This window comes from Mercenaria mercenaria, chromosome 9, assembly GCF_021730395.1.
Source record: "Mercenaria mercenaria strain notata chromosome 9, MADL_Memer_1, whole genome shotgun sequence".
Classification (NCBI taxonomy): Eukaryota; Metazoa; Mollusca; class Bivalvia; order Venerida; family Veneridae; genus Mercenaria; species Mercenaria mercenaria.
In genome coordinates this window covers 41,389,822-41,402,772 of record NC_069369.1, presented here as the reverse complement: position 1 = coordinate 41,402,772, position 12,951 = coordinate 41,389,822, and the positions used below count along the sequence as shown (strand labels likewise).

Genomic DNA, 12,951 nt, shown 5'->3' with positions numbered 1-12,951 from the left:
GGTCACCTGGTTGAATCAAAGAAAAACCTTGTGTATGCAATAGGGCTGCATTTTTCACTGAATATTTGTGGAATTTGATCAGAATGTTTGTCTTGATGAAGTCTAGGTCAAGTTCAAATATAAGTCATCTGGGGTTAAAAACTAGGTCACCTGGTCAAAACAAAGAAAACTTGTTTATGCAATAGGGGCTGCATTTTTCACTTGATATTTGTGAAATTTTATTAGAATGATCTTCTTGATGAAATCTATTTCAAGATTGAATGTGGGTCATCTTGGGTCAAAAACTAGGTCACCTGGTCAGATCAAAGAAAAACCTTGTACATGCAATAGGGGCTGCATTTTTCATGGAATTTGAACAGATTGTTGTCTTGATCAAAATCTGGGGTCAACAACTAGGTCACTTGGTCAAATCATAGGAAAAAAACTTGGTGTGTGCAATAGGGGCTGCATTTTCCATCTGATGTGCATGAAACTTTGTCAGAATGTTTGTGACCGTGAAATCTCGGATGAGTTCTTATCTAGGTGACGTGGGGTCAAAAACTAGATCATCAGGTCAGATCAAAGAAAAAGCTTGTTTACACTCTAGGACTCACATTTTTATGCCCCCGAAGGGAGGCATATAGTTTTTGAACCGTCTGTCGGTCTGTCAGTCTGTCTGTCGGTCTGTCAGTCTGTCCGCAATTTTCGTGTCCGGTCCATATCTTTGTCATCGATGGATGGATTTTCAAATAACTTGGCATGAATGTGTACCACAGTAAGACGACGTGTCGCGCGCAAGACCCAGGTCCGTAGCTCAAAGTTCAAGGTCACAATTAGACATTAAAGGATAGTGCATTGATGGGCGTGTCCGGTCCATATCTTGTCATCGATGGATGGATTTTCAAATAACTTGGCATGAATGTGTACCACAGTAAGACGATGTGTTGCGTGCAAGACCCAGGTCCGTAGCTCAAAGGTCAAGGTCACAGTTAGACGTTAAAGGATAGTGCATTGATGGGCGTGTCCGGTCCATATCTTTGTCATCCATGGATGGATTTTCAAATAACTTTGCATGAATGTGTACCACAGTAAGACGACATGTCGCACTCAAGACCCAGGTCCGTAGCTCAAAGGTCAAGGTCACACTTAGACGTTAAAGGTCATTTTTCATGATAGTGCATTGATGGGCGTGTCCGGTCCATATCTTTGTCATTCATGCATGGATTTTAAAATAACTACGCATGAATGTGTGACACAGTAAGACGACATGTCGCGTGCAAGACCCAGCTCCGTAGGTCAAAGGTCCTAAACTCTAACATCGGCCATAACTATTCATTCAAAGTGCCATCGGGGGCATGTGTCATCCTATGGAGACAGCTCTTGTTGATTCAATTTTCATAACTCTTGGTCAGAATGTTTGTTATCATGAAGTCTTTGAGTCAAGTGGGGTCAAAAACTAGGTTGCTAGGTCAAATCAAAGGAAAAGCTTGTTTACACTTTATAGAGGCCACTTTTTTGCTCCAATCTTCCCGGAAATTTGTCAGAATGTTTGTTTTTATAAAATTTACGAATTGGACAAGTTTTAATCTGGGTCATTTGGGGTCAAAAATTAGGTCACTAGCTCAAATCAAAGAAAATGCTTGTTTAAACTCGAGAGGCCACATTTTTGGTCCAATCTTAATGAAAATTGGTCAGAATATTTGTCTCAATGAAATCTCAGACGAGTTAATATTAGATCAGGATGGGTAAAAAACTAGGTCCATACGCCAAATCGAAGAAAGATCTTGTTTACACTCAAGAGGCCACATTTTTGCTCCAATCTTCATGAAACTTGGTCAGAATGTTTATCTCCTTGAAAACTCAGATGTTTGGCGCCATATAACCTATACTGTGTTGGTGTGCCGTAAAACCCAAATAAATAAATTGAAAACTCAGACGAGTTTGAAACTGGGTCATGTGGTTTCAAAACTGAGTCACTAGGTCAGACATGTTTACACTGTTATGGTGTGTTACTCAGGTGAGCAACCTAGGGCCATCTTGGCCCTCTTGTTTGTTTTTAGCTCACCTGAGCAACGATCATGCTGTGTCCGTCGTGCGTTGTGCATGTGTGTGTCAGTCTGTTGTCAACAATTGTGTTTAAAAGACTTCTCCTCCAAAACCACTGAATGGATTTTGATGAAACTTGGCATGGCTGTTGTTCAAACGGTTCTGCTTGGTTGCACATAGGGGCCGCCAGAGCTAAAAATAGAAAAATCTATAAACAACATCTCCTCCTAAACCGATGGTTCGATTTTGAAATAGTTTAACACAAATGGCCCTTATGTCACCCTCTACGAAGTTGTTCAAATAATACCGATTCATCAAAAAACATGGCCACCAGGGGGTGTGGTCACTTTTCCCTATATGTATATAGTGGAAATTTAAAAATTCTTGTGTGAAACTGCTGGCCTGATTTTAAAATAATTTTACTCAAATGGTCCTTGTGTGACCCTCTACCAAGATTGTTCAAATTATTTTGGTTGGTCAAAAAACATGGCCACCAGAGGGCGTGGTCACTTTCCCCTATATGTATATAGTGGAAACTTTAAAAATCTTTTTGTGTGAAACTGCTAGCCCAAAATTTAAAGTAATTTTACACAAATGGTTCTTGTTTGTCCAAGATTGTTCAAATTATTCCGATTTTGTCAAAAAAACATGGCTGCTAACTTCAGTGCTAAGGGGCATGGTCACTTACCTATATGTATATAGTAGAAAGTTAGAATATCTTCTTGTATAAAATTGTTAACCCGATTTTAAAATAATTTCACTCATATTATCCTTGTGTGACCTTCAAATTTTTCTGATTTGCAAAAAACATGAACGCCAGAGGGCGTGGTCACTTTTCATCAACAATTTCTTTAAACAATATCGCCTTCAAAACAACTGAATGGATTTTGATGAAATTTTACAATGATCTCAGGGTAGCTGATGAGTCTTTCAAAATTGTTCAAATGGTTCCGGTTGATTGAACATGACTGTGGGTCTTTTTGGTAAAAGTAGGTTTTCAGCTATCAGATTTTAAAAATCTTTTTCTGTTGGCATATGATTTATGGGTTTGCTTGTCCAAATTATTGCACTAAGGTCAAAAATGGCCACACCCCTGTGTGTGACATGTACATACTTTAGGCTTATGTATAAGAAACTTTGAAAATCTTCTCTGAATCAATAAAAGCTAGAGCCTTGATATTTGGCGTGTGATATCAGAGTTGTATTGTTTACCGTAACTGTTCAAATTATTGCTCTGTACTTAAACCATTACATTATACAAACACACTTGAAGCTTTGTACACAAGTGAGTGCCTTAGGGTCAGTGTCGTTTAAAACTGAGAAACCAGCAAATATCCAAAGCCCTGGTCATATGTATTTGTTTGTTGTTTGTAAACTAGCCAAGAGCCTATAAACATATTAGAATGATATTACTAAGTTAACATGATTGCAAGGTTTTAGTTAATTGTACTATCATGCCAACATTGTGCCTTTATCAGGATGTGAATAAATTCAGTGTAATGGAAGTTACATTATGTGGACATCAATATTCCATTAAATGGTGGTTTTAAGACAAACAACACTTAATATTATACAAGTTACATTTCTTAATCAGTAAAGTACTTAATGAAAGATGATCAAATACATGTTTATGCAGTGTCACTGGTAAGACACAAACATTTAAATTATTATATATATATTTTTTAAGAAGTACAACACTTCTTTTTCAGGCATATGATTAAAACCAAATTAGATGAATTAGGACAACGCTTCGCTGTGATAACAATTCCAATTAATGTTACTGGAGCAAATGTTTATCATGTAAACCAACCACCTTGGACATTGTGGTGATAGAAACAGTTTATACTCAATATCTCAGACATCTTGGTGATGGATTTTCTCATAGTAAATGTATTGATGATATAGACAAATGTATTCCAACAGAAAGGTTTTCCACAATTTCTCGATGGTTTGATGATGGATGTTGTCTTAGTAAATGTTTTGGTGATGGCTGGTAAGGAGAATGTATTCCAGTGGAAATATCTTGAACAGTTTGGTAAATGTTTTGGTGATGGATGATTAGAAGAATGTATTCCAGTGATGATACTTGTTATACGCATGATGTTAGAGAATGGTTTGAAAAGAATGCTTTAATAGCATTAAATATATGTTATAATTGTCTTTGTTGATTAATTAGAAATCTGATATGTAACACTAGCCAGTCATAAAAACACCAGGGAAGTGTGTGTATTGGGTAAGGGTGGGTGGGGATGCAGAGCAATTATTTTTTTACTACTGCAAATATTTTTATTTTGTTTTCTGAGAAATATGAGGCAGTTTCCTAGATTTGCCTCAGTTTATCTATGCCATAGCAGTCACCTCAGTTTATCTATGCCATAGCAGTCACCTCAGTTTATCTATGCCATAGCAGTGTTTCGTTGCAGACATCATATTAGTCATTAGCGATAAAGTTACATATCATTTGTAAAATAAAATTTTTAAGTTTTTGAAAATGTGCATCCATGTTTTTGTAAGTGTGAAGTGCTATAAAAAAAGAGTAAGAGTTTACTCTTTTCTGTGATAGAAGAAAAAAAGGCCTCAAGTTCTGCTTGTGATGATTTTGTAAATCTGTATAGCTGTAAAAAGAAATACACTTTGTCTTTTAACACTCTAGTAATGTCATCTATTTTTAGCTCTACTATTAGGAGAATAGGGGTGCTGTTCTACTTGCCCCGGCGTCAGCGTGTCCTTTCTTGTTTAAAGTTTTTTCGGCAACCTTTTTTTTTCTGTCATATCTTTGTTACTATTGCTTATATCCTACTGTAACTTCACATAAACATTGTCCAGCATACAAATAAAATATGTGCAGGGGCTGGGCCTATTATACATAAGGTCAAGGTCACCAGGGTGTTATACTTAGATTATTTTTAAGGTTAAAGTTTCTCGGCAACCTTTGTTTTTCTGTCATATCTTTGTTACTATTGCTTATATCTTACCGTAAGTTCAAATAAACATTGTCCAGCATACAAACAAAGTATGTGCTGGGGCTGAGCCCATTAAACCCAAGGTCAAGGTGTTATACTTATGTTATTTTAAAGGCAACCTTTGTTTTTCTATCATATCTCTGTTACTATTGCTTATATCTAACTGTAACTTCACATAAACATTGTCCAGCATACAAAGTATGTGCAGGGGCTGGGCCCATTATACTGAAGGTCAAGGTCACCAAGTTGTTATACTTGGAATTATTTTCATGTGAAATTTTTTTTCGAAAGCTTCATTTATAGACATATCTTTGGTACTTTAAAAGATAATGACTTGAAATTAAAAGTATTTCTTTATAATCATCATCTGCATGTGTGGTTACAATCTCAATACTCTTAATTGTATTTTTGACAGAATTATGCCCCTTTCATACTTAAAGCTTTTTTGGCAATCTTCGCTTTCTGGTTATAACTTTAGTACAATATAAGATAATGATGTATCTTTATCATCATCATCTGCTATAATAATAAATAAATAAATAAAATAAAAATAAATATACAAAATATAATTTGAGTTTAGCAAAGTCTTTATACTTTATGTGCATGTAGTTTCTTGGACTGTTTTTTCTGATATAATTTAATTCTATCAAAATAAAGAATGTCAGTGCCCTTCCATACTTGACCTTTAACCCCTCCGATTTGTAGGGTCTTTTTATATCTTGGTGTATCTTCCTTTTAAAGTAGAGGTCTTTTACTGAGACATAAATTCATTTTACTGTCAAATCACCAAATAGTGGAGCACGCTGTCTTATGGAGAGCCATTGTTATGATTATCAACTTGGTCAGTGTTCAATATTTTTTTTACATATTGTCCAACCATTATCAAAGTTACTGAGTTATTTTTACTTTACTTTGATCAAGATACTTAATCCGTTTGAGCATCTTATAGCTCTTGGATTGTTCAATTTTAAGTTTTCTTTGTGATTGCTCTATAAACATATATTCAAATTTTCATTTCTGTGTTTCACATTTATTTGTTGGCAGTTTGTTTGTGGTAGAACATTGTAAACTTAACTTCATTCTTTGGTTGTATACTTGTATTGATCCAGATGATGTGTCCTATCTTTAGAATTTATACACATTCTTTATTTACTATGCCTCTGTTTGATGGACAGGCATATTTTGTTTTGCACATGTTAGATGGTTTGTCAGTTGACGATTTCTTATAAGTAATTGGAAATTGTTTCGACTATTTCACTATATCCATCATATTGTATTGCCTGTGAAAATCTTCTGTGTGTGTGGGGGGGGGGGGTTCAATATAATAATTTTGAAACCGGAAATAATTTCAAATGAGCACTTTTGTAGGTATTTAACATCATCGGATGATTGCCTATGTTCTTTAAGTAACCCCTTTTGATTTAAGGGCCAGTGTGTGGAAGGACAATGACCCACATACAGGAAACTTTATTAGGTGTTACTTGTTTATGAGGGCTAAGAACAAAGTGCTCTGGTGAGCTGATGTGATCGCTCACTAGTCATTGTCCATCCGTCCGTCGATACTTCTCTCCAGATGACATCTCTTCTGAAACTACTGTTCAGAATTGCATCAAATTTGGTCAGTAGCATCGTGACATGGTCCTCTATTAAGTGTATTCAAATGTTTTAGCTTGGTACCTTTTATGGGCCACCAGAGCTAAGATAGAAAACTTGAATTGTAGCATAATTATGAAGTTGTTGCAAACAGGGGCACTCTGTCCCTTTTAGAGACCATTAGAGCTAAAAATAAAAATACCTTTAAATGACTTCTCATGATTGATCTTCATCAGACTTGATCTTTAATATCATTATAAAGTCCTCTCCAGAATTTAGTCAAAATAGGGGCACTTGGCCCCTATTAGAGGCTATTAGAGATAAAAATAGAAATACCGTTGAATGACTGCTGAACCATGTGGTGGATCTTCATCAAACTTGGTCTGTAGCATTATTTTTAAGGTCCTCTCCCAATTTTGTTCAAATTTGGGTGCTAAATGGCCCAATTTAGAGGCCACTAGAGCTAAAAATAGAAATATCTTTAAAGGATCTTCTCATGAACTGCTTCATTGGTCTTCATCAGACTTGGTCTGTAGCATCCTTGTAAGTTCTGCTTCCAGATTTATTGAAATTGGGGCACTTGGCCTGTTTTAGGGGCCCCAAGAGCTAAAACAAGAAATACCTTTAAATGACTTCTTCTCATGAACAGCTTGCTGGATCTTCACCAAGCTCTGTCGGTATTATTGCATTATTCTCAAACTGGTTCAAATTGGGGCACTCGACCTACTGTTCGGGGCTATTAGAGCTTGATATAGAAATACCTTTAAACAAAATTCAGGTGAGCAATCTAGGGCTATCATGGCCTGCATGTTTAATTTTGAGGTAAAATGTCTGGATTACACTCATCATGCACAGATGCCCACAATTTCATTCATTAACAGTAGGTAAATAAGCTATATATCTAATTTTCATAGAATAGAATAAACATTGTATTTGGTGTCAGTATTTTTATCAAATTATGAATGAACCATTGAAATATCTGTTTTGGATACAACCCAAAACAACAAAATGTGAACTAAATAACCTGCTGGCAATGAAGGGAAAGAAATATGGGTGTCCAACAATGACTGATAATAAATTCTAAGAAATATTGTATAATACTTTGGTGTGCAGACATAAAACTTCACTGGAAGTCTGACCTTGTAAAATAGATGAGAAACCTAATTTACAGGCTATCTCTTGAAAGAGTTTGGGATTGGGCAGTGTGTGTTTACGTTTAGCTCTTGTTTTATTATACAGATTCTGCATAATATATTTATTAAATTATTATATCCAGAAAATTGTTCTATGCAAATTGTATTGCTTGATGGATCTGTTGATTTGATACATGAGAATAAGACATAAATGTACATTAGTGTGTGTGTTTTAAGATTGTCAGTCTGATGGTTGTAATGTATTGGACAGCTTTTACAAATGGTCATTAAATTTTATACTTATTTGTACTCACCAAGTGCTTAAAGGGTCACAATACTGTCAATAGCTTTGGTTTTGAGAATAAAACATGTTAATTTCTTGTTATTTTCTATTTGTGATAATTGTTATCTCACCAAGTTGTAATAAGGTCGAATATTTGATTTCTATAGTCTGGCCCTAATTAGTTTTTGGCCACAAAATATCAAAGTCAGTGACGCATAGTGACGCATAGTCAGTGACACATTGGAGGTGGTCGGGGGAGGGAGTGTATTCTCCAACACGCTACACATGTTGCACAATTTGTCATTTTGATGGTTTATTTCATGATTTTATTTTTAGCTCACTTGAGCAGAAAGTGCTCAAGGTGAGCTTTTGTGATCGCCCTGTGTCTGTCATCCGTCAGCGGTGGCATCAACTGTTTGACTGTTTCCTTGTGACATCTCTAGAGGTCACATTTTTTGTGGGATCTTTATGAAAGTTGGTCAGAATGTTCATCTTGATGATATCTAGGTCAAGTTCGAAACTGGGTACGTGCCATCAAAAAATAGGTCAGTAGGTCTAAAAATAGAAAAACCTTGTGACTCTCTAGAGGCCATATATTTCACAAGATCTTCATGAAAATTGGTCAGAATGTTCACCTTGATGATATCTAGGTCAAGTTCGAAACTGGGTTACGTGGGGTCAAAAACTAGGTCAGTAGATCTAAAAATAGAAAAACCTTGTGACTTCTCTAGAGGCCATATTTTTCATGAGATCTTCATGAATATTGGTCAGAATGTTCACCTTGATGATATCTAGGTCAAGTTCGAAATGGGTCACGTGGGGTCAAAAACTAGGTCATTAGGTCTAAAAATAGAAAAACCTTGTGACCTCTCTAGAGGCCATATTTCTCAATGGATCTTCATGAAAATTGGTCAGAATGTTCACTTGATGATATCTAGGTCAAGTTCGAAACTGGGTCACGTGGAGTTAAAAACTAGGTCAGTAGATCTAAAAATAGAAAAACCTTGTGACCTCTCTAGAGGCCATATTTTTCATGAGATCTTCATGAATATTGGTCAGAATGTTCACCTTGATGATATCTAGGTCAAGTTCGAAACTGGGTCATGTGGGGTCAAAAACTAGGTCAGTAGGTCTAAAAATAGAAAAACCATGTGACCTCTCTAGAGGCCATATTTCTCAATGGATCTTCATGAAAATTGGTCAGAATGTTCACCTTGATGATATCTAGGTAAAGTTCGAAACTGGGTCACGTGCGGTCAAAAACTAGGTCAGTAGGTCTAAAAATAGAAAAACCTTGTGACCTCTCTAGAGGCCATATTTTTCAATGGATCTTCATGAAAATTAGTCAGAATGTTTACCTTGATGATATCTAAGTCAAGTTCGAAACTGGATCACGTGGGGTTAAAAACTAGGTCAGTAGATCTAAAAATAGAAAAACCTTGTGACCTCTCTAGAGGCCATATTTTTCATGAGATCTTCATGAGTATTGGTCAGAATGTTCACCTTGATGATATCTAGGTCAAGTTTGAAACTGGGTCACGTGGGGTCAAAAACTAGGTCAGTAGGTCAAAAAATAGAAGAACCTTGTGACCTCTCTAGAGGCCATATTTCTCAATGGATCTTCATGAAAATTGGTGAGAATGTTCAGCTTGATGATATCTAGGTCAGGTTCGTAACTGGGTCACATGCGGTCAAAAAATAGGTCAGTAGGTCGAAAAATAGAAAACCTTGTGACCTCTCTAGAGGCCATATTTTTCACGAGATCTTCATGAAAATTGGTGAGAATGTTGACCTTGATGATATCTAGGTCAAGTTTAAAAGTGGGTCACGTGCCTTCAAAAACTAGGTCATTAGGTCAAATAATAGAAAAACCTTGTGACCTCTCTAGAGGCCATATTTTTCAATGGATCTTCATGAAAATTGGTCAGAATTTTTTATCTTGATGATATCTAGGTCACATGTGCTCGAAAACTAGGTCACTATGTCAAATAATAGAAATAACGACGTCATACTCAGTTCAACACTGGGTCATGTGGGGATAGGTGAGCGATTCAGGACCATCATGGTCCTCTTGTTTTATTATACAGATTCTGCATAATATATTTATTAAATTATTATATCCAGAAAATTGTTCTATGCAAATTGTATTGCTTGATGGATCTGTTGATTTGATACATGAGAATAAGACATAAATGTACATTAGTGTGTGTGTTTTAAGATTGTCAGTCTGATGGTTGTAATGTATTGGACAGCTTTTACAAATGGTCATTAAATTTTATACTTATTTGTACTCACCAAGTGCTTAAAGGGTCACAATACTGTCAATAGCTTTGGTTTTGAGAATAAAACATGTTAATTTCTTGTTATTTTCTATTTGTGATAATTGTTATCTCACCAAGTTGTAATAAGGTCGAATATTTGATTTCTATAGTCTGGCCCTAATTTGTTTTTGGCCACAAAATATCAAAGTCAGTGACGCATAGTGACGCATAGTCAGTGACACATTGGAGGTGGTCGGGGGAGGGAGTGTATTCTCCAACATGCTACACATGTTGCACAATTTGTCATTTTGATGGTTTATTTCATTATTTTATTTTTAGCTCACTTGAGCAGAAAGTGCTCAAGGTGAGCTTTTGTGATCGCCCTGTGTCTGTCATCCGTCGGCGGTGGCATCAACTATTTGACTGTTTTTGACTGTTAACACTCTAGAGACACAATTTTGGCCCAATCTTAATGAAACTTGGTCAGAATGTTACTCTCAATAAAATCTTGGGCGAGTTTGACATTGGGTCATCTGGGGTCAAAAACTAGGTCACCGGGTCAAATCAAAGGAAAAGCTTGTTAACACTAGAGGTCACAATTTTGGCCCAGTCTTAATTAAACTTGGTCAGAATGTTACCCTCAGTAAAGTCTTGGACGAGTTTGATATTGGGTCATCCGGGGTTAAAAACTAGGTCACCAGGTCAAATCAAAGGAAAAGCTTGTTTACGCTCTAGAGGTCACATATTAGGCCCAGTCTTAATGAAACTTGGTCAGAATGTTACCCTCAATAAAATCTTGGACGAGTTCGATATTGGGTCATCAGGGGTCAAAAACTAGGTCACCGGGACAAATCAAAGGAAAAGCTTGTTAACACTAGAGGTCACAATTTTGGCCCAATCTTAATTAAACTTGGTCAGAATGTTACCTTCAATAAAGTCTTGGATGAGTTTGATATTGGGTCATCCGGGGTCAAAAACTAAGTCACCAGGTCAAATCAAAGGAAAAGCTTGCTGGCCACATTTATGACTATATCTTCATGAAACTTGGTCAGAATGTTAATCTTTATGATCTTAAGGTCCAGTTTGAATATGGGTCATGTAGGATCGAAAACTAGGTCACCAGGTCAAATCAATGGAAAAGCTAGTTTACACTGTAGAGGCCACATTATGACCATATCTTAATGAAACTTGGTCAGAATGTTAAGTTTTATGACCTACAGGTCAAGTTCAAATCTGGGTCAGGTGGGGTCAAAAACTAGATCACTAGTTCAAATCAAAGGAAAAACTTGTTAACACTCTAGAGGCCACATTTATGACTGTATCTTCATGAAACTTAAGTCAGAATGTTAATCTTGATGATCTTTAGGTCAGGTTCGAATCTGGGTCATGTGGGGTCAAAAACTAGGTCACTGGGTCAAATCAAAGGAAAAGCTATTTAACACTTTAGAGGCCACATTTATGACCATATCTTCATGATCTTTAGGTCAATAGGTCAGGTGAGCGATACAGGGCCTTCATGGCCCACTTGTTAATATATTTATGGATGGTAAACAGATCCTAGCCTGTGTTCTATCTGCCTAGCCTTTCCTCTAGGGGTTTTCTAGGCATTTTGTAATCAATTTGTTTATGAATAGTGCAATACAACAGTTCACTTTTGTCATCATCTTTGAAACTTCTTTTTGTTAATATTTGTCTTGGCAAGATTAGACAGTAATTAGCACCACTAACACAAATGTTGATCTGATGTTAATATTGTAATGACTTAGCCAAAATCATTTGAGCCGTGCCATGGGAAAACCAACATAGTGGGTTTGCGACCAGCATGGATCCAGACCAGCCTGCGCATCCGCGCAGTCTGGTCAGGATCCTTGCTGTTCGCTAACGGTTTCTCTAATTGCAGTAGGCTTTAAAAGCGAACAGCATGGATCCTGACCAGACTGCGCGGATGCGCAGGCTGGTCTGGATCCATGCTGGTTGCAAAGCCACTATGTTGGTTTTCCCATGGCATGGCTCATTTTAACTCCTGATATAAATTGTATCTAAAATCTTACTTAGTAAGCTATAAATTTTTGCGCATTATATCCTTAGGCAAATACCGGTGTTCATGGAAAATTCCTCTTCTTCTTCCAAGTGACTTCATACCTCAAAATGAGTAATCTCGAAGTGTGTGTCTATATGTGACAGAGGTGTAGTTGGTAGAACATAATTTCTGGGGGTTGTCACAAAATAAGGTTGAAAAGGGTTTGTTGATATTTATTCCATTGTTGGAAGATTATGCAGATAGGTAGAAATGCAGGGTGTCCTGCAAACAGACACAAGCATAAGCTATAACATAAAATAAAATAAAAGCAATAAAAGTTAAATCAAAGCAGTAAGCTATTAGAAAATAAAGCTAAATTGCATCATTTTATGGAAAATTTACTTATATATGAAAAAAGCAGCTGAAATGTCATTATTCATGAAAACTGGACTAAAGGTAATTTAACCAAACAATTCATGAACAAGGGACTTGACAATGGACAACCTGGGATTTACCCGAGCTGTAAAGTAGCTGTAAGTCTTAAAGCAGCATGCCTCCAGATTTTGGCTAAAAATAATTTTTCTTTCAAATTGAAGTTTTGGTCATATTATGAACATTTGAATATGAATTTTTGTTTCTAAAATATTTTTAAAAAATTCCAAATCAAGAAAAA

General features: G+C 36.3%; 1 protein-coding gene across 1 annotated transcript in view; it reads left to right on the top strand.

Annotated features, from left to right (window-relative positions):
• Positions 1–8,099, top strand: part of LOC123546988 (protease-associated domain-containing protein 1-like) — a 68,910-nt gene extending 60,811 nt beyond the window's left edge. The window contains exon 5 of the mRNA XM_045333701.2: positions 3,735–8,099. Within this exon, the coding sequence (XP_045189636.1) occupies positions 3,735–3,855 (121 nt within the window). The 3' untranslated portion in view covers positions 3,856–8,099. The remainder of the gene's footprint in view (positions 1–3,734) is intronic.
• Positions 8,100–12,951: the final 4,852 nt, after the last annotated feature.